Source organism: Protopterus annectens, chromosome 14.part0, assembly GCF_019279795.1.
Source record: "Protopterus annectens isolate FY-2018-M chromosome 14.part0, PAN1.0, whole genome shotgun sequence".
In the NCBI taxonomy this organism is placed as follows: domain Eukaryota; kingdom Metazoa; phylum Chordata; order Ceratodontiformes; family Protopteridae; genus Protopterus; species Protopterus annectens.
This window is the reverse complement of record NC_056748.1, coordinates 930295992-930319761: the sequence shown is the minus strand read 5'-3', so window position 1 is coordinate 930319761 and position 23770 is coordinate 930295992. Positions and strand designations below refer to the sequence as shown.

Here is a 23770-nt window from a genome sequence, read left to right as displayed (position 1 = left end):
TGCTGCACGTGTTGTTGAGGTAGGAGGTGGATAGGTCACAGCAAGGTTGGTCTCAGCAGTTAAAAATGAGTGTTTCTACCATTGGATTGAGGAACCACTCATAAGGAGTTAGAATAGTCCTACTCAATTTGACCCCAGAACATTGGAAGATCCTGGGATGTACATTGCTATCAAAAAATGGTGTGAATACATTACCCACTGCCTAACACCCATGGCCTCTTGACATGAGGGGTAAGATAAGACTTGGTTTCTCCTTGTTTTTTGATGTACAATATAATTGCCATGTTGTCCATCTCGATGAGAATCACACCCTTGGGATGACATCCTAAAATGCCTGCAATGGTAAGAGACCTATCCTTATCCCCAAGACACTGATGTGAAGGTTAGTCTCTTCTTAAGAAATTTCTGATTATGTTGTCAGTGTCATACTCAGTTAAGCTCTGAGATGATCGAGTGGAAGAGGCCACAGTCGAAGGCTTGGAATATCTCCTTTCTTGAAAGATAAGGGAATGTAATCATGGGCTCATCAGTTCCTGCCAAAACTGTAGTCAAGGTGAGGAGGATGGATGGGTCCAAGATGCTGTCAGCTCTGACCTCTAGCTGACTTTTGGTTGGAGTCTGAAGGGGTATCTATTGGTCAAAGGAGGAGACATCTTTTTGTTTTTGTCTGCCTTTTTTCTTTTTCCTTGTCCTTTTCTTCTTGCCTTTTGCTAGACTTTGCCCTGTCCTGTCCTGTTTCTTAGCAGGGGATAAGAAGAGAAAGGCCCAGGCAATGAAGACCCTGAATGTTGAGGAGGGAGACCTTTCACCATTACATATCACGGCAGGCTTGAAAAACCCTAGAACTATAAGAAGAACAAGACTTGTAGTCTGTATCCAAATGGGCAGACCCCAAACAGTAGACACACAAAGTGTGAGGATCTTGGGGGGGGGGTCTTATGCCCATAATCAGAGCATTTTTTGAAGGCTTGAGACTCTGCTATTATCAATCACATATTATTCTACAATACACATCAAACTAATATATAAATACTAAGCTACAAATCTAAATTTATAGAAAACACTACAACTGGCATAAAATTCACTAGAAAATTTCTATAACAACACTAAGTTTACTAGAAAATTTGACCTAACATAGAACTAAACAACACACAGAGAAAAAAATGCTGTTAATGGCACTACAGACTAGAGAGAAAAATTCTTGAGGTAGGAGGATGAGCAGTAGAAGAAGACACTATTAATCTCTGTAAACACCATGAGAGCCCTTGAAATGCATCTAATGTCTACACGTGGCAAATGACATCTGGGGTATTAGGATGATGTTCAGGGAATTATGGTTAGAGGAAGAGTCAGAGCCCTGGAACCTTAGAAGCTTCAAGTTTGGTGCCAAGGTGGATCCAGTCAGATCTGATATCCCATATGCTGAATCGAATGAAAATAGACAACATTGAATCAAAAGTTATGTATTTACCACGACAATAGGGATGTGTTGTCTCATTTATGTCCAGTTCAATGTTTGGATTGTCAGATTTGACCTCAGCGCCTTCTTCTTGAGCACTGGATCAAAGACTTTGGCTTTTCCCATACCCTCAGCTTCCTCCTTCCACCTAAAATACCTCCAATCAAATTTTCTGACTGTTCTAACCACAGAGAAAAGTATCTTGATAAGAAAAAAAACCTCTATGGAATAAATTGACAATTTACCAAGTATGCTAAGCTTGATAATGTGACCTTAAGCAGACAGAGTTAAGCTGAGGCCTGTTCGAGCATCAGAAGTTTGTGGATGGCAAATATAAACAGCTTGAAAAAGTATAACAGCTTGAAAAAAATGTTTTATTTATTTTATTTATTTATTTACATTTGTTTACCACTGTGGTGGTGGTGGTGCTGCGGTAGCGTTGTCGCCTCACAGTTAGACGTTGCCCGTTTGATTCTCAGTTAGAGCGTCTTCTGTGTGTCGACATGCGTGAATGGGCATTCCTTCGTTGAAGGTTGTGCGTTAGGCCCGGCAAGCCAGCATGTAAAAATCTACTGCCAATCATTAGCGGACCGGAGTTCCGCTGTGGCGAACCCTAACAGGGAAAAGCCGAAAGACACAAAATTTACATTTGTTTACTGGGTAGTGTCCGACTGGGCCAGGACCCATTTTCAGAGGAGACTCAGGGAGAAAAGCTTCAACACAAGTAGTAGATAACAACATAGCAATGAAAAAAGATAAACCAGTTACATGCATGACAGAGTTAATCACAATTTCTGAATACATTGATAAAACAGGTAAGTGATATCATTATATACAACACAATAACACCCTTTCTCTCTTTTTTTTTTGTTGGTGTTATTAGTTAAGGAAGTACAGGCAGGAATATAATGTAATGTATGATTTTACATGAGTGATATCACTACAGTGGAGAAGTATAAGAATGGGATTTATGAATTTCTACTGTGGAAGTCATTCAGATTAGAGGCCCTGGGTGGGTGCAGGAGCATAGCCATTGGTTAGTAAGGTGTTCTTTTAGAAGTAAATAAAAACTACAGAACAGCCACAAGACTAATAAACTTAGAAAAACAGTGAAAAAATAAAAAAAATTGAGCCACCAAGGCAGTAAAGCTTTACCAAATAGTTTTCAGCACCAACAGACTTCATACATTTTAGAGATGTAATCAATTTGGGACATAATAACAACCCCCCCTCCTTTATCAGGTTTCATTAACCAATAGTTTTGATTACCTGCCAGTTACTTCAAAATTCTTACTTCATCTTTGCTAACCTTGTAGTTTGTCTCACAAACTATGTTCCTAAAATATTGCTCACATAGTCTCTCAAATGATGTGATTAATGGGTAACTCGGGGGAATGAAGGTACTTTTATGTTGTAAAACCTGATTAATACCAATATTGTTCATCACATTTCCAAAGTACATACTTAAGTTTAATTTTCTAACATACATCTTCAAACTTATAAGCAAATTAGCAATGTCAGTCTTATAACTAGGTACATAGGAAATTCCCTTTTTAAATAAACTAAAATGCCCATCAGTAATATTTAAGTCACTAAAGTTGTGTATGTAAAAAGCTTCTTTTTCCATAATTTTACATTCCATTGGAACATCAAAAACTGAGTCATTAAAATTCTGGAGAATACCTCCAAGAACAAAGTGTGTTTCAACACAATTTATTTCAGTCAATATTGGTCTCTCCTCCAAGACTGCTGTTGCCCCCTGTTGAAATGCTTCGTGTTCCTGCTCATATTGCACCTTCATTCCCCCTGAGTTACCCATTAATCACATCATTTGAGAGACTATATGAGCAAGATTTCAGGAAAATAGTTTGTGAGACAAACTACAAGGTTAGCAACTTGACAAAAGATGAAGTAAGAATTTTGAATGAACTGGCAGGTAATCAAAACTACTGGGTAATGAAACCTTATAAAGGAGGGGGGGTTGTTATTATGTCCCAAATTGATTACATCTCTAAAATGTATGGTCTGTTGGTGCTGAATTAAGTTGTTTGGTAAAGCTTTACTGCCTTGGTGACTTGATTTTTAATTTTTTTCAGTGTTCTTCTTTTAGAAGTAGTTTGAATTTGCTATTGTCGGGATTATTAAGCATTTGCTGGGGTGGAAGGTTCCAGGATTTGGATATTTTATTAGAATAAACACAGTCGCCATAGTAGTTTTTGGAATTTTTCCCTTTGGGAGTAGTTTGTCTGATGATCTCAGGCATCTGGGGTTGGTGTTTGTACAACAAGGTTAGAGAGAGCAGGGCAGTAATCAGGTTTGTGGATGATATTATATGCAATGGCGAGTTGGCAGAGATTTAGTAGGTTGGGTAGTTCAAGCCAGTTGTTGGCGAAGTGCGGCACAATGGTGGGATTCGTGGGGCCGGTTTATGGCAAACTTGGCTATTTTGCTATAGCAGCTCTCAAAGTTATTTAAGTCAGTCTTACACAGGATGGTGAAGATTTGGGAGTAGTAAAGAAGGGAGGAAAGCAGGTGGGATCTGCCTGTGGAAAGTCTTGCATGGTTACTTAGGAAAGGTTTTGCTCTATAGAGTGAGACAAGTTTAATGTGAACTTTTTTAATTGTAATTGACATATGTTTGTCAAATTTTAGACAATCATCTATTGTTACACCAAGAAATTTAGTTTGACTGACTGGTTCAATTTTTGTACCATTGGAGGAGTAGATGGCAAGAGAGGTTTGGTTATTTTTAGTTCTATTGTTGCAGAAGACCATAAGCTTGGTTTTATCTGGGTTGAGAATGAATTGATGGTTAGTGAGATATTTATCTACATCTTGGAGATATTTTTGTGATTTTACTTGTAGTTCTTAGGGTGAGGGGGCACAGCAGATAAGAGAGGGGTCATTGGTGTATTGAACAATAGTGGCTAGCTGGGTGGAAGAACAGAGTTCATTAGAAAATATGATAAAGAGCAGGGGTCACAGGATAGAGCCTTTGGGGACTCCCACATAGATGGGTAGGAGGGGGGACAGTTTGTTTATCCATCTAGTGGACTGCTGTCTGTTAGAAGGATAACAATGAAAACAAGTCAGGGTTGTTACACTGAGGTTATAAGTTGCCAGTTTGTTGAGCAGAATTTGGTGGGATACTGTATCAAAAACTTTGAACATACCGAGGAAGACAGATGAGACAAGTTGACCACCATTTTTGAAGTGTTTTACAGTGTTGGAAAAGCTTATGAGTGTACTATTAGTACTATGCTTTTGTCAGAAGCCATGTGGTGGGTTGGATAAGAGATTGTTGTTAAGGAGATGGTCAAGTAATTGCTGATGAATACATTTTTCTAAAATTCTGGAAAGGGGGGGGAATAGCAGTTGAGTGGCAGTTTGTGAAATCTGTAGAGGGGCTACCCTTGTGTAGAGGGATGACACAAGATATTTCCCAGAGGAAAGGTACATATTGTTTAAAGATGGAGTGGTTTATTAAGATGGATATAGTATATGAGACGGAGGGGGCAGCTAGTTTTAGAAATTCACTAGGGAGCTGATCTGCAGCAAGAGTACAGGGCTTTAGTTTGTTTAGGAGCCTTTTTATGTTGTTGGTTTGAATGGGCTTGAATAAGAATGAAGTTAAGTTAGATTTTATAAGAGGTGGGGACTGAAAGGGGTAGGTTTGCATTGTGGTTTATGAGGGAGGTTATGGAATTGATAAAATGAGTCTTAAATTGAGATGCTATGCAATCTGAGGTATTTTTGGTGGCTGGAGCAGGGGTAAAGGGTTTACCTGATTTGCGGAGATAATTGATACTTTGCCAATATTTTTGTAGGTTATATGATATTATTTGAGTTATTTGAGTATTTTGAGTTATTTTAATATTTTTTGGGTTGGTAACAACTCACATTTGAAGAAATGTACTGTTATACCAAAGTCCAGTAACCATTATAGCAGAAGGTTCAAATGATATCACAGCAGATGCTTAAGGGAGCAGTCAAGAGCCAATCATCAAGGCAGGGGAAGACTTGGACCCTAGCAGATGCAATTGCACTGCTACCACTGCCATTATCTTGGGGAACACCCTGGGTGCTGTGGTGAGACTGAAAGGCAGGGTTCTGAACTGAAAGCGACTGGCTCTCAGCTGGGGAATCTAAGGGCCTCACCTTGCATGTACATTTCCTAGGTAGCTCTCTGGTGGGATGTTCCAGAGAGGACTCAGTAGTGTTAGGTGAGTCCTAAATGAGGACTGTCTCAAGACTTGTATGGACCGGCTGCCCCAATGTGACAGGATGTATAGGCTCCAAGACCACAGCAGACAGTTGTGAAGTGGGAAGACCCGAGGGTGGTAATCAGATATTATCTACAGAGGGTGAAGAAACTGTCTGTACTACCTCAATGGCTGAAAAAATAGGAGAGGCAAGAATCGCCCTTGCAGGAACTAAAGACAGCTGCCAATGATGGTTCACAGCATCACTGTGGCTCTCCCTCAAGGCAGAAATCAGAGATGAGCTGTCCAGTGCTGAGGCTCTGAGAGTATCAGAGTCGACCCTAAACCCACCATATCTGGCGCTGATGCTTCAGCTTCAAGATCCCTCTGGCTCCAACAAGGTCAGAACAGACTGCATCAGAGATATAGTTGGAGTCGAGGAAAGCCAAGCCTTCTAATCTAACATAAATAGACTCAGGATTCTTGGGTTCAATGGCTCCAAAAGCAGAGGTCAGTTTGGAGAAGGAGTTGACTACAAGGTATGTGCTGATGGCAGGCTCATGGGTCCAATGGGAGACAGAGATGGTATAACTCCCAACTGAATCTGGGCCCAAAGAAACTTCCTCATCATCCTGTTGACATCCACTTCAGTTAGGCCTCTAGATAACCTGAGAGAAGATGAGGTGGAGGGAAGCCTGGAGCAACTTCTCAGAGTCTCTTGGAGGAAAGGTGACTGGATCCAAGAAAATATCAGTTCCAGAGTAGAGGAAGAGCAGTGAACTGGTGACTTAGTCTTGGATTGTTGAATTCAATGGACCTGACAGATCTGAACATTTTGAAATTTATTCAGTTGGAGAAGAACCTGGAACAGCGGAAGAGGAACAATCCTTCCTTACTCTTGCTTGAAGAACCCTCTTTGGCCTTCTCAGTAGGCTTCTTGCAAGGGAGAGATCCTAGTGACATAGAAACAGATGTAGAAGGTAAAAGACCCTTCAAAACCAAGTTGTGGCATTCAACCAGGGCACAATGGTTGAAATCTGCACATATATCACAGTCCATACCCAAATGTGAAGAGAGCAAACAATATACATCCTCCTGGTGGGCATTGGAGTTTGTTTATTGTGCCCATGGGAGGTGCACGTTTTAAAGCCAGTTGGCTTGTCCAGCATTATTTAAAAATAATAGAGAAAAGACAGTTGAGAAAAGAAAGTTACTAATGATGGTAAATGAAGGAAAATTATTACCAACAATAGTAACTCCTTAGAGTACCTGAACATAGGTAGCAGATGAAGGAAAGTTTGAGAATAGAAGCCCTATGGAAAATAAGCAGTCTTTTTTTCTTTAAGATATTAAGAAAGGGAGGAAGAACCAGGAATGTAAATATATGAATTTATGCTACACAAACTATAAAAGAGAACAAATATTAATGTAACTCATCCAATCCTGAGAAAAAATACCCATAAGAGATCACATCCATTCACATAAGCAACAAATGAGATATGGGGTAATGCTTTTACTGAAGAGGATTATGGGTAAGGGGAGGAGCTTGAGCTATGGATCCAAGTCATCAGAAGTGACAAAATCAATCAGATATTGGATCTGAAACCCCGTCAGTTAAAGAAGGATGAAAAAGACAACATGAGATCAAATCTTTCACTTTGCTATAGCTTCAGAAAAGAAAACCATACTGGAGGGAAACCTGAAGAAAAATTTTCTTTCCTCAGAAAGCACATGGTGGTTGAAGGTAAGGCTACTGTCCATGCATACCCAGATCCCATTCCTTAAATTCCTGTACCAACTTTGTTGAGATGCAATATTTCCCCTCCCAGAAGATTCTACAGTTCTGTAATTATATAACACCAACATAAAGTCACTGTTGAAATGATACATTGACCCCACGTGTAAAACTGGGAAAAGAGGTTATGGATGGAGGGATAAAAGTCACCTGTCTTCTGACTCTGGTAACTACAGATGCATTAGCTTCACCAGCCTGTTATGTAAGCATATATAATGCATAACTTTGGACTTCATCAACTTACCCGCTGAAAGCCTCTTATTCCAGGATCACAAGGATTACTGGAAGCCTTAAAAGCTTCCCTCTGAGCATCTAACAATGGCAGAACTGCTGTCAACCTGTTCAGTCCCACTTTCTCTGTAATCATCAACATGATCCATCAGCAGCAGTGCAAAACTAAAAGCCCACCTCTACATATAAGACTGGTATTCCATACTGTTAAACTAAAACACAAATGCAGTAACTAATGCTCTTACCAAAGCACTACTACTCTTTCAAGATAAATTCTTCCCCATCATCAAAAGACTTCATAAATCCAGCCAAACCTGGACATCTACAGAGCTCAAACAACTTCTCAGACTCAGAGATGAGGCCTGCAAACATTGGAAGCAAAACCCCACAACTGAAAATAACACTTGCTATATATCTCTCTGCACAGCCTTGTCAAATACTCCATTCTTAGGCATAAGACCGCCTGTCATAAAACCAAACAGGCCTCTCTCTACTAGGTAAACCTAAATGCTTTCGTAAATAAGTTAGCTTGACAGGTGGATGAAAACCAATGTAAAACAGTTATCCAATGTAGAAAAAAACTCTTCTTCAGACTTCCTCAAATAATTCAACTCCTTCCCCCAAGTAAACATCTCACCAACCAACTAACAACTCATCCACCCTCAACCCCCCTCCCCATTCATCTCCCCTTTCTACCTTAACCATGAAGTCAAAGGAAATTACCTCATTACTTCATCACAGTTCCACTGACACCCCCCCCCCCCACACACACACACACACACATACAGATCACTCAGTCTATACCCTTGGTTTATACATCTCTGCAGAGAACATCTCACTACCTATACACCTACAACTACAGTCTTTGCATCTCCAGAAATATAATGCCCCACAACTTGAACACTGCCCTAATAAAACCATTTCCAAAACAAACCCAGCCCAAAGATACATCCCAGTTCTGACCAACTTCCATTCTTTCCCCCTTAGGAAAACTACTAAAATAAAATTTATGCAGACACTTAATGGAATACATTCTGCAATACTGCCTGCTAGCTGTGAAACACAGCTTTTTTCTGGACAGGACAAAGCATCATGTCAACTATACTAGCAGACATAGACAAGCACAAATCTCACTGATACTCTCTATATTGATCTCACTAAACCATTTGATCTCAAAGATTCCCTCTTCTTGGGCAAACTGTCAGAAACAGGCATTGACTACTACAGAATATCATAGGTTCATACGTGTGTACTAGGCTAATGGACCTGCAGCTTTTACAAGCATAATCCATAGAAGTGCCCTGGCATTGTGCTGCCTGACGTTAGTTCTCAGTGCCTCTATCAAGCAGAGCCACTGGAGTGATCCCCGGGGTGAACTTTCTATTTCCCATCTACTCATCAAGATTTCTCTTGAAGAGGGCTAGTGAGGTGCTCTGCTTGACATGTACTGGAAGTCTCTTCCAGAGCATGGGCAGTCTCTGGGTTATGAATCTGTCCCTCCAGCATGTTCTATTGACTATGGTAATGAGGTTGAGATTTCTGGAGCGTGTGGTGGGGAGGGATTGGGATTTCTTTAGATGTAGCATTTCTAACAGAGCTGGGTCAGACATGGCTTTGTAAGTCAAGCAGAGATCACCTCTTAGTAGGCAATATGAGACATAGAATAGCTAGACTTTTTGAGTCTGTCCATGTAAGACATTTGTTTAAGGCCTAGCATCCTCTTCATTAGGTACTTTTGCGGTCTCTCCAGTTGTTGCAGGAGATTTTAAGACTTCCTTTTCAAACAAATACTTCAAAGTAAAAGTAAGGCCCTCACTTTCAGAAAAAAGCCTCCTTTCACACTGGTGGCTCACAGGAATCTATCCTTGCCCCACTCTTTTTTCCATCTTTATTAACAAAATTGCATTCAACCTATCTCCCATTCATAGGTAAGTATTAGGTTAGCTGCCCTTGTGGGCCATTTTAATCCTTGCCAGTTTCCATTTTTGTGCTTCACATCACCCATCTCACTTGGTTATAGACTGACCTTAACCATCCCATGGTCAGTAATTATATATTACCCCTAATAAGAATAACTGGGATCATACCATAGATAATTTGAGGGGACCCATGCATAGGATAAAGCATTTAGAAGGTTTGTCCGTTCATTAGTAGTACAGTGGCAGTCCTGGGGTAAAATTTTCTGTTTTCCAACTATAGGTCTAAATTGCACTTGAAAATGGACAGGGATAAACTTTGTTTTATGTTCTGTTCCACAGAACCGGTATCTTCTACGAAATATAGCTGTCCCTTCAAACTGTTCTGCTGATGTTGCAGAAGAAGTTTAGTTCCCTAGACTAAGTATATTTGATGCCAGTTGACTTCTGATGTACATTATATTTATCAGTAATGGGTCAAAGGATGCCTTATATGCCAGACACAGATCACCTGTTAGCAGTCTGTAGGATACTGAGTATAGTGACAGCGCTTTGAGTTGGTCTATGTAGGACAAGTTGTTTAGGCCTTGTATCCCTTTAGTAAGGTATCTCTGTAGGCATTCTAGTTGCTGCATGTGTCTGGACAGATATAAGCCAAAGGGAAGCATTATATTCAATGACTGGCGTAATGAGGGCTGAGTAAGGAAGGGTGGGGGGACAAGGACATCCCTAGATCTAGACACAATCCTTTTGTTTATAAGGTGTGCAATATAGAAGGCCTTTCTTACAACAACATGCACATTTTTTGTCAAAAGTTATGTCACTGTCCACATATGTTCCCAAATCCCAAACAACTGGTTCAACTCTTAGGACAATATAGAGACTGTGATAGTTTCCAGGGTAGATGACATCCCAAAGGATACAATAATAAATTTTTTGGCATTTACTTTCAGACCATGGTTTTGACACCATTCATATGAGACAAACCTTCCTGTAGGATGGATAACTAATTTGAGGATTCAATAACTGTCCTATCTTAGAGTCATCTGCAAACTTAGTATGCCAGAGCCCTTTGGTATTGGCTTTTACTACGGAAATGTAGATGCCAAAGATGAGCTGTCCAGGCACAGAACCCTGACCTTATATGCAAATGGCATGGAAATCTACAAATCCAGCCCCAATCTCTCTCTCTCTCTCTCTCTCTCTCTCTCTCATTCAACCTCAGCTTCAAGTAGACATTTACTCTCTCTGCAACTGGCTTATTAATCACAAACTAACGCACAACCCCTCTAAACTAAGACCATGTAATTTTGCACCCACCAACCTAAATAACCACACATTGGAAATTTCCTCCTTCAATTAATTTGGCATTTAGTTAGGCTAAACCCACAATTGTCAACTATACATCAAAAAACAAAGTTAACTCCATCCTCTTCAGGTCCAAGAATATCACTTCTGTATCAGCAACACAGCACAAATAGGTCCTACTAGATCAACTAGAATATAGACTCTATATTATAGCACCAGCTTCCAAAAAGAACTCTAATAATAGCTGACCATTTACTAACAAAATTTGCAGACTGATTTCTAACTCTCCCCAAAGTAGCATCATTGCACCACCCTATCTAAATCAAAGCGGTTACCCGTAAAACACAGATCTGATCTCCTACTTTGAATCTATCTCTAAACTAATGTCTTGAAGCATACCGACAATGTCAAAATTAGTCAGAAAAAAGCATACAGCTATAATCTTAGAGGTTACAAATAAACAAACCACAGTCTCCTTAACCCCACAACCAATTTATACTATACCAAATGCATCTTTTCAATCTGACCCCATACTTTGGCAGTCTTCCCCTCCTACCTAAAAGAACTCACTTCATACCCCAGCTTCTGTAAATAATTAAAAAAATACTTTTTCAAAAAGTCTTGTTGCACCTTCTGCCAAAAAGGACATATCACCTAAGCATCTTTCATCCAATCTACTCCTTCCTCCTTGAGATCTTCCATTTCTTTTTACTTTTGTTTTATGTTGATGTTAACTTTCGATTACTATAATACCACAGTTCCTTGATCTAGTAATGTTTTGGTATAATCTCTGCTTTTATACTTTATATCTTGATTTCTGTTTTTAAACTTTGTTTTAATTGTGAAGTAATTTAACTGGGATCTGCTTGAAATGGTCAATGTAAGCAGCAGTTCTCCAATATGATAAGACAATCAATGGCTTAAATAAATCTCATATTAAAGAATTACTACAGCAGCAGTGTTTTAGGGTTAGTGAATCTGCCTTACAAAACTTGGTTCTCCAGTTCATTTCCCAGTTGGTGTCCTTCTGTGCAAAACCTACATGTCCCTCCCATGATCAAGTGGTCATGCAAGTCTGTAAACTGTCTGTATTAATTTTTGCACTGTGTGTGTGTTTGTATGTGTGAGTTAGTGTGCCTACTTCAATGGACTGATGTCTCATTTAGGAATGTTTCTCTGCCTTACACCAGCTGTTTGTTAGGATAGGCTCCAGCTTCCCCTGTGACAGTGAAAAGAATAAAAGTTGACATTATAGAGCTATAGACAATTAATATCATGCAATGCAACGGAGTGCAATAAGCTGTAAAGATCCAAAACCCAATGGTCTACATGCAATGAGTATTCATTGCAGCACTGGTGAAACCAATATTTCTCAATAGGCTCCACGTGACCTACAATTTCAACTCATCAAAATCCATGTTAATTACCATTGTTTACCTAGTTGTAGATCACTAGAAGTAGTCAAACAAACATGCATAGCATGTATAAAAATCAATAACCAAAAAATGCACACTGATAACTTGAGTCCATCAAGTCACCAATAAATCTGAATGAATTTTAATGAAAGTAAAGTTGAGCACTTTTTGTCCAAAAGAGGTTATTCAAAGGACTTCATCAGAACTAACATCCACTTCAGATAAATAAATATCTAAATTACATCACTTATTACTGTTTAACTTGCGGTGGTGGTGCTGCGGTAGCATTGTTGCCTCATAGCAAGACGTTGCCCCGTTCGATTTTCAGCTAGAGCGTCTTCTGTGTGGAGGCATACATGAATGGGGCATGCCTTCGTTCAAGGTTGTGCGTCAGGGCTGGTAACCAGGTACGTAAAAATCCACTACCAATCATTAGCGGACTGGAGTTCCACTGTGGCGACCCCTAACCGGGAAAAGCCAAAAGACACAAACAAATAAACATCACTTATTACTGTTTAAGCACACAGCTGATGTGTTGTCAGTAATTAATTTATAACATTTATATAAAACCATAGCATACGCATGTGTATATAGATAAATTAAATATATGAGATACTTACTTAAAATCACATTTTTGCAGCACATAATTTTAAAACACAATTAATAGAAATGGAATCATTCAGTCCATGGGGTACGGCTGTATTAATTACTGGAAACAGTTTAACTGTGTCTTTAAACAATAATATATGATGTCATTTAGATATTCATTTCATTCACTGGTCATGTGAATGTTTGAACATGGTGTCAGTTCTGATTAAGTTCTTGGGATAATTTCTTGTGGAGGAATGAGTAGCAGTGGAGACTGCTTGTACATCACTTTCCATGTCCCTTACCAATCATGATACATCTCTTAATACCCTAGCTGAAATTCCCATTAGTCAAAACACATTTCTACTTGACAAATTTAACTATCCATCAATTAAATGTCTGGCCTACATCACAATGGGAAAGCATGCCCAGTGTTTCCTTAATATTATAAATACTGACTCCTTGAAAAAAAACAATCAGCCCTTGTACTAAATAACCTTGATCTTGTCCACACTAATGTGGGTTCTTCCTGCACACATCCATCTGTGTCATTTTCCTTCATAAAATCAAAACATACATCAATGATTTTTTTTGTTAATACTGGTTGCACTTCCATTGTTTATACATCTGTATTCAGATACCTTACCAAAACTAACTTTGTACAACTACTTGATGATTTCATGAAATTCCACTGTAATCCCCCCTCACCTGACCACACTACCAAAATGACTACTTAAGCTTTTGATTTGTACTTGCTCTTGAAGGCAGTCCCTGCCTGCATCGAGTATACTGTGAAATTCAAAACTAAGCCCCTTAGTGGAATACATGTATAAACTATGTAACGAGGAATAAATTATTTAATGTGTATCATAAATCACATTATTCCCACTTAGAGTTCAATTAAATGAGCTAACAAAGAACTAAAGAGTGCAGGAAGCTTAAGATTTAACAACAGCTATAAATACTTTACTTGTTTCAAGAATTTAAGAATTAACTCTCAGCAATATTATCAGTTTATCCACAGTGACACCACTTACTTAGGCCCACTGGAAATACTGAACATTCTAACTGACAAACTTAGTGCAAGTTTTATTCCACCTACAATTATCCCAGCTAGCCACTATAATTAATGTGGAACAAGTTTTCTTAGCCCTCTCAAAAGCTGAGAACATGATGTCTATGAGATAGTATAACATACCAGGATGGCTGATAACTAGTGCCATATATGGCCTATCTGAACCATTTGAACCTCTTCAGCCTAAGCCATTCTATGGGTTAAATTTCTGAAGCCTTGAAAACAGCCACTGTAATACCCTTACATAAAAGTGACCCAATCTCTAACTATCTTAAGCACCTTATATGTAAAGCTAGGGAATATGTCATTTCTGACAGCATCACCTTAGACACTGAAAATGTTTTATCTCTGGATCTTCCAAATTAATTTCATCAAAAGCAGGCCCTACCTATTTAACATAATTACTTTTTTGAAAAGATTATTGTGAACTGTATTAAAGTATTAACAGACTAGTAGACTTCAACATAAATCCATATGATCCAATATTGTCGCTTCCATCCATCCTCAATTAGTGGGTATCGGTATTCGGATCCAATTAGATCTGACATCAGCCATTTTCAGACTTTGGATCCAAGGTTCAGGCTCCTTCCTTTATCCATAATCCTCTGCTTGTACCAAATTATCTCAGATCTCATTTACTTGATTAAAGTCAGTAGCCTTCAGGTCAGATACCAGATCCTGTAGCTGAACTGATTAACTACTAGAAATTGACCTATTTATCATAAAAGGGGTGCTGGCAGTTTCAGATGCCATAACAGTCACAAGATGCCTTCTTGTTTTGGGTAGATGGGAAACACTGTAAGAGTGAAGGTGAAGAAAACAGCTAATATGCTGGTGCACAGGGATCAGTTTAAGGAAACTATATGGAAACCAAGTCATGAAAATGGATTTTTGGATGACCACTGTCCATCACTGTTTTATAAAGGTTCTACTCAGCATCCAATTGCTTTCCACCTCCTTGTTTAAAGTACATATGTTGACCTCCTTGTACACAACTGTATATAGAATACATTGGTACTAACAATGTAAACTGCCATTTCTACTTACTTACAGATATTTAATCTTAAATGTTTCATTTGATTTAGTATATTTACATATGTTCTGTACAAACTGCATATGTTTGTTTTTTCTTATATTGATTTTGCAGTGTTTTTGTACCTGGATCCTGACTCAAAAGGATCACTGGACCAGCTCACTTACCCAGTAAACAAATTGTAAAATTAAGAAAAATAAAATAGTCTAACCTGTGGGGTCAGTGACACAAATGACTAAAAAGTAAAATAAGAAATATAATGACAGAAATTAATGCATTCACATGGGTTATTCACTGATAATACAAATGCACACTATAAACTCTTAAAACGGTCAAATGCATTAACTAAAGAGAATCAGAAGAGTCTAGATAAAACTGATACAATAAATATGGACAAAAGTACCTCTTCCTCCTCGTTCACATTATCTTTGTACTTATAGAGCCAAAAAGCAAGGTATTCAATGGGATCCAAAGGTCGTTTCTCTGCAATCTCTGCCAGTCCCTCTACTAAGCACTTGCCGACATGTTTTCTCAGATATTCAGCATCCATTTTGGTCCTTGAAACACAATGCAATCCTGTAAAACAAATGCCAGCAGCTGTAAAATAAAGTATTTAACCAAACAAACAAATCCGAAGTTATACCTCCTGGCTATAATATCATCCATAATAAGCGTATAAAGAGGAAAGGTGGTGTGGTATTGATTTAATATTTCCTAACACCTACCACATTTTTCCTTACAGCAAACCAATACCAAAAATCCGTTCAGCAGAGCTTCTTATTACTTTCCTCAAAATAAACAATTATAAATAATTATGTACTACCCTCATGGCGACAATGCAGATATACTGGAAGATATCCTACACTGGATATTCATAACATTTCCACAAGAAGAAATACTACTAGGTGATGTGAATGTCAATTGTCTGGACATAAACTCTAACTCCCCTAATCTAGCATGAACTTGGATGGTTTCACACAGCTAATTAATAGCCCCACACAAATTCCCTATTAATTAGACTGAATCCTAGTATCAGACTCTTGTATGTACTCCACCACAGGTACAATGCCAGCCTCTCTCTGTGATCATCTCCCAATCTATATGACCAGACATCTCACGCATCCAGTTAAACAGCATATTTATAAAACCATATGCAACCTTTTCGAGTTTAACCCAGGAATGCTCATTACTACACTATCATCTATTAAATGGAACTTCCTAAAAATCCTCCCCTTAGACAATGCCATAAATTAATTCAGTATAACTTTTCTAAATATCCAAAATAGCGATGGACCTCCTAGAAGGAAGAGACTGGAAACAAATAATGCAATATGTCTATCCAAAAAGAGTAGAATGCTAATGAAGGATAGAGAAAAAGCATGGAAAGAATGGCAAAAATATAAAACATCCCAGTATCTTAAACTTCAGAATGCTTTGCAACCAAATACATAAGCGCTTTCGTAGCAAAGCTACTTCATCAGATGTATACCAAGACACATACATAACCCATTATATATGGTATACATCTGATGAAGTAGCTTTGCTATGAAAGCACTTATGTATTTGGTTGTCCTATATTAAACGAAAGTTATACTGGAATTCCTTGCTGCCTTGGATCCTTCTGTGTTTTCTGTGTGGTATACATTTTGACTTTTGCTGGATTTGAGTGCTAGCTGGGGTCTGTGGTTTGTGTTTCTACTAAGATACTCTTAAACAATCTTAAACCATGCTCTTCTTCAGCTGCTGACCTTCCAGGCAAGTACCTAAAAAGAGCAGCCAATACCATTGCCTATCCTGTCTCAATTATTATAAATAGTCAATAGTCAATCCAAGAAACCCCTCTTCTTCTCTCATTGTAGGCTGTTTCTAAGAGCAGTACAGCTTCTGTGTGGTTTTCTTCATTCAGCCTATGATGAGAGAAGAAGAGGAGCCCACCCTAGAAGAAGTAAGAACAGCACTAAGGAAGATGAAGTCAGGGAAAGCAGCAGGCTCAGATGAGGTCACAGCAGATATGATAAAGATGCTGGGTGAGATAGGAGAAAAATGGCTCCTGAGGGTACTAATAGCAGTGTAGACAGAAAGGCGTATCCCAGATGAGAACAAAGGGGACATCCACAACTGTGGGCAGTACAGAGGCATCAAACTGCTATCACATTGCATGAAAGTTCTGGAGTAGGTGATTGATAAATGGATATGCAGAGTAGTAGAATGTAAGATGGGAGATGAGCAGTTTGGATTCATATCAGGATGCAGCACAAGTGACCCAATGTTTGCATTGAGACAGATACTTGAGAAGATGCTAGAGATGAAGAGAGAGTCCAACTGGGCATTCCATATGACAAGGTCCCAAGAAAGCTGGTCTGGGCAGTACTGCTGTGGTTTGAAGTCCCAGAAACATTGGCAGAATTAGTGCAGGCTATGCATAAGGACCCAATGACTCAAGTACGAACAGTGTTCGGCCTCACAGAGAGGTTCCCTATGGGTGTGGGTGTACATCAGGGTACAGCTCTGAGCCCATTGCTGTTCATACTGGTGATGGACTACATTAGCAAACACTTGTAAATGATAAACCGTCTCAGCTCCTCAGACACTGCAAACTTTAATAGACCAAGAGAACGAAAAAACACATAATATTCCTGTACATGTAAACAGATAACTTAGCGCTTTCACCCACATACATAGTCAGGCATCATCAGAGTGACTCTCTCTCACTGAGCCGGTTTATCATTTGCAAGTTTTTGGTGTCACATTGTGTCAGCTTGGTATATTACATTAGCAAACAGGTTGGATGGGACGGATCAATAAAGCTGCTGTAAGCAGATGATGTGGCAGTACAGGCAGACTCTGAGCTAGAACTTCAGCAAAGCAAATAATAGGGAAATGGAATGCAAAACTGAAGGCACATGGGATGAAACTAACTACAGATAAGACAGTGGAAATGGCAGCAAACTGGGGAAATCAGAAGAAGCTGAGAACTGAGATAGAAGAGAAGACAGTGAAACAGGTTAATAGCTTCAAGTATCTAGGAGGGGTGGTTGAGGAGAAGGGAGGTCTGAATGAAGAAGTCAAAGCTGGAATCAGAATGGCTGCAGCCAGCTGACATAGAGTCTCAGATGTAGTCTATGACAGAAGAATGCCGAAGAAGGTGAAAATTAAGGAGTGCAAGATAGTTGTGTGACAAGTATTACTGTATGGTACAGAAACCTGGACAGTAAAGGCAGAGCAGATAAGAAAGCTAGAGGGGATGGAAATGAAGTGCCTGAGAAGGGTGGTAGGATGCACTGTGGGACAGATGAAGAAATGAGGACATAACAGCAGAAGCCAAAGTAGCTCCAGCTGCAGAAAAGATCAAAGAGAACAGATTATGGTAGTTTGGATACACAAGCAGAAAAGCAGAAGACAATCTCGTGAAAAAGATTTGCCGCAGACAGGAAGAAGGTAAGAGAAAATGAGGACAGCCAACAAAGAGGTGGATGGATTGTGTGAGAGAAGATCTGTGACAGTCAGGCATGAGTGTCAAAGAAGGCAGAACTGTGGCACTGAATCGAGAAAGATGGTGACAGTTAACACGATACCCAAACCCCATGCAGAAAATGGGAAAAAGAAGATTGATGATAATGATGAAGCGACACAGTTTATCACAAAACCGTTATAAATACAAATGTAAAACTGTTCAGAGATAAAGTACAGTACAAGAACATTACGATATTTGTACACAGAATACAATATTCTTATTTTATTAATATCCTATCAATATCATCTTGGCAACTGTCTTGACTCCTTAAAGTATAGTATGTAGAAGTGGAAGATCAGCGATTGTTATGGTAGCAGTGCATGGAGATTCTATTTGGAGGTGGCCTTTCAGAACATTCTTAAAATATTTAATTCTATTTGGAGGTGGTCTTTCAGATCATTCTTAAAACATATAGTGGTTTCCTGCTTTCTAACTTCAGTAAGCAAGTGGTTCCTTGTGCAGATCCCAGTCTAGAGAATATTTAAAACTTCTGTCAGGGAAAAAACAAAGAATAGCGCAAGCTGAGATTGCTGCCCTGGAAGCTTCCAAGATCATAGCTGATATCTTGAAATGACCTAGTTTTAGTATCTTTAAGATATGGGCACTTAGGAGAAGTGTTGCCCTATTGGGCACAGGATTAGCCATTTTGTATTTTCAAAAAGCTTGTAGTTGTGCATAAAAGGGTCCACTAAAAAGATGACTCCACAGATTTAATAGTCTGCAACCTGAAATGAATCTGTACTATGAGCTGAATGCAGCAGCAGAAATGGGAGATGTAGACATGTTGGGTTATTAGTATGTTTTTAGCTATAGCTAATCAAGCAGTTGGCAAGAGAAGATGGCTGATTTTGCAGAAAAGGTTTGATTGCATTAGGGTGTTATTAGAGAGAGCATCTGTCTGTATTATAAAGGATAGGGAAGGGTCAAGTGTAAGACCTGGATATTTCTGTTCAGTGATGTTAGGAATGGTATTCCCATTCTGATCTAATATGAGAATGATAGGAGTAGTGCATATTTCCTTTGCTGTGGAAAAGACCAGAACATTGTTTTTTTTTTGCAGTTAATTAGTAATTCATTAGAGGAAGTTGGGTGAATTTATCTTGCAACTTGTTTTGCAGGTCAGTGTGGTTTGTACTGGATTGCAGGAGAAGAATATCATCTGCAAAGTTAAGATATGGGAGTTCGAGAGGGATATCATTTACAAAGAGGAGGAAGAGAAGTGGACCTTTATGAAGGCAGCACATAAACTAAAGTGATTACAAAAGACATGCTGTGCATTGCATAGAGACTATAACTATCAATGTTTAGTAGTTGCCTGCATTGCAATTTTTCAAATAATTTTTGTAATAGGACAGAGATTAAAGATGAGTCTGTAGTCTTTCGGGCCACTGGGTATTGTGATCATGAAGAGAAAGATTATTGCAGAGTGCATGAATGCTGAAGGGATGGTGGCTGCTGGCAGTGAGAGGTTGAAGATATGGATAAGCACAGCTATTTTATTGGAAAACCGTCTTATGAAATTAGGAAGCATTTTACTGTATTTGGAACCTAAGTTACCTAAATTGCTCAGTTTAAGAACAGACTTAATCTGTTTGGCAGAAGTGAAAGGTTGCTGCAAAATAGACTAGTAGATATAAGTGAGGGGAAGTACCACCTTCATGCTGAAATGTGTTAGGATAGTTGGTGAGAAAGCATATTTGCTATCATTTATTGTAATTAGTACAATACAGGCATAGCTATTTGCAAAAGTGGAGCAGTTAGTGTTTGTTAGTTGATTCTTAGAAGGAAGAGGATTAATGATTGTGCTTGTCATCTGCATTACTTCTTTCCAGAAATGCCTAGGTGTTTCTGTACAAGAAACATTGCTTTTGCAGTATTTGCAGCTATCCTGGTTGCTTTTCTTAAATTAAGGAAGATTTGATGTAGTTAGTGTTAAGTGGGGTAACTTTAACAGGTCTTATAGGCACGGTCTCTGGTTCTAATTTTGTTTTTAATTTCTACTGTGAGCCAAGGGGATATGTATGTCCATGTCTTCTTTTTGTTTGGGCATAGTGTATCCAGAACTGTAGAACATTTTTCTTAATATTGTACAAGGGTCTGTCATAGCATAAACAAGGTCTATAGTATTTAGTAGAGTCTATTTCAGAACATTTTGAATTTGCTCTCATGGCCATCTCTCTGGTATGTAATCACAATTTGTTCCTGCCTAGATTTCAGATAAAAAACTCTGCACAAACTGTTACAACATTCCACAAATGAACAGTTACTAAAGGAGAGAGTCCAAAGCAACCAGTAATTCCACAAAAAAGTGTGTTTATTAAGCGCTTTTCATTTTGCCAAGTATCAAAACTTCATCAGATAAAATCACCATGCTAAACACTCCATATAAATACTTTAAAAATCTGTCATGTGACCATTTTCTTCCAGTAATAAATTCATCCCCGTTTTTTATTTATTTAACCCTACTGTTCCCAAACCATACTTCATTCACATTTTAGCCAGATGGCTGAAAGTTATTATTTACTAAAACCAAATGTAAAATAATATTACCACATGTTGTAATATGTTACATGTCTATATACATATTGACACTATCTAGTCACACTTTTACGTTTTAAAATACACTGCATTCAGCTCATCTCATTTAACCTGGGGTGTGCTCCTGCATTTAATCTCAACTGCCACAATAACCCTAATCTTTCTAATAAAAGTGGCTCAGGGCCTCCCCTTCCATCTTGTGTGATTTGGTCTATTACTTTAAATTTAAAGCTGTGTGCTGGACATTCTGAAATATGTTTAGCCAAAGCATTCTGTATTTTATTTTTCCTTATACACATCTAAAGACTCTGAGATTCATAGATTCATAGAAGTATACTAGGCTGATTAGACTACTAGCAGTCTAGACAATGCATTTCCTACTACATGTTCCTTCTTATCTGTAAGGGACTGAGGAGTTAAACCAGGGAAGAATTTAGATTCTAGTTCTTAAAAGCAATAATAGAAACCTTATAAACTGCTTTATGGCAGGAGACACTAAGCCTATCTAGTCTAGTAAGTGCCTTAAACATTTTACCTTCCCTCCATTCCTGTTCTCCCCTTAACCCTTCTCCACCTGTCACATGCTCTCTTGAATGCATTAGTATTGCTTCTCCCTAAACAACCACCTCCAGTAATCTTCTCCATGAGCTGACAAACCTTTCTACGAATAATTACTTTTGCTGGTCTAAGGCCCTAGAATTCATTGCATGTATACCATCCTCTTTCTCTGTACTTATTATTCATGGTGACCCTTTCAGAAGTACCTAATGTGACGTCCCCACTCTGGGACAGTAATCAAGGAGCTTCAATCTTCACCACTGGCACTGGAGAGGGACATTCAGTTAGAACAAAAATGGATACACCCAGTATTTCCAGCTGCATCTCTCTGTATCAAGCAAAATTTCCCTTAAGGGCACACAGTCTATTCAGGGGCTGGGTCTTCCCTCTCTCTCTCTCTCCAGATCCCCAATGAAACTCCCTACTGGTACAGCTGTAGGGTTGGGTCCTCAGCTGAGTGTCCAAGCCAGGCCCTCCAGTACCCTCTCTGTGAAACCAGTGTTTTGTGTCCCTGCTTCAAGCAGCTGACACACACACACACACACACACACACACACACACACACACACACACACACACACACACACACACACACACACACACACACACTCTTTGAGATTTGATTTTCACACACACACCTGGGAAAGGCTGGCACAGATTTACTAGCTATGCCCCCTTCTGCACAGACTATAAGGTAGTTACACTGCCACCAGACACCTCAAAGCCAACTACTCTAAGGCTTTTACAAGGGTACCCAATTATACTGACTGAAATTAATATTAATGCAAATGGTAATGTTTGGGTGATGTGATAAGGCTTTCATGAACAGCCAGAGCAGTCACCAAATATAAGTATTCTCAGAGATTAAAGGACCAGCCACAATTAATAGTTTAAATATATTTTATAATAAATAATAAAAGAACATGGAAATACTAAATATCTATTTACAATAAACACCAGAGTTTCAGAACCACAAAATATTAAAAATAACAATGATAGAAAGAGTCACACAGTTACAGAAAAATAATATTTAACTAATCTCACTATATTTTTCTGACTGATCTAAAGAATTGCTGTGCTCTAGTTCACTTTCTAGAGCAAGGCAAGATGACGTGGGTGAGTGGTATTCCTTCTTGTCAGGTTTCACAAACAGACTGTTCTGAGACTTATGTCTCATCTAGTATTAAAACATCATTTTGGTGCTGGATTACAGAATGACATTATATACATCTGGTCAGCTAACTCTGGTTCTTACACTACCCCCTTTAGTAGAAGTTGAGCCAGAATCTAACATGTATGTGTCATAATACACACACACAGAGCTTTGCTAAGATGTGTTATAAATCTGGAAGCTATAAAACCATTTCAAAAACTTCCACCCTTCCAGGGTAGCAATTAGTTCACCCTAAGGACAATACAGTAAGATCCCTAGTCCTGTTTTTTGCAGACATTTTGTCTCTGGCTACAATCAGAACTGTAAGATACAGTATTTATGGCCTAAACCGGGTAATTTAATTTCAGGCTATTTTTCAGAAGTTAGCTGGACTGAGATTACCCTCTTTTTTCCAGTATCCTCTGTTACAATATATTAATTTCAACAGTTACAATCATTCTGACATACTGATGCATTTCTTTTCTGTCCAGCAGAACCCACTGTTGGTACATTTGTAGCACAAGCAGCTTTACAAATACATTTTCAACACAAGCACCTGTACAAATCAGTTTAATATTCAAATGACATATAATTCTTTACAAAACTCCAGCTAGCTATGCTGGCATATACTACACATCCACTGTCCCACTTCTCCTGGCATAGCTGGCAATACCTCACATCGTCACACCCACTATGTACCTAAGGAAGGAAATCTTGGTGCCACCCACTGATTTTAGGGATTATCAATGGAGGCAGTCTGAGATACCTAAAGAGCCCCAAGGTGGAGGAAACTGCAGGTACCTGGGACAGTCAAGTGTACAGGATGAAGAAATGTCTGGTGTAGCCAAGTTGGTCATCTTATGGCAGATTGTTCCATAAAGTTTGTTACAAGCCAGAAGCCAAAAACAAAGTAGCAGTTAACTCTGAGGCTATGAACTGTTACTGAGATGCTTCTTTTACCACAGGGTTTGATTCCTGAGCTTCC

At 38.9% G+C, this 23770-nt stretch overlaps 1 protein-coding gene across 1 annotated transcript in view; it reads right to left on the bottom strand.

Annotated features, from left to right (window-relative positions):
• The window catches only part of LOC122789350, a 196095-nt gene that overhangs the window by 132195 nt on the left and 40130 nt on the right, over positions 1–23770 (bottom strand). The window contains exon 3 of the mRNA XM_044056730.1: positions 15426–15598. Coding sequence (XP_043912665.1) covers positions 15426–15572 — 147 coding nt within the window. The 5' untranslated portion in view covers positions 15573–15598. The remainder of the gene's footprint in view (positions 1–15425; positions 15599–23770) is intronic.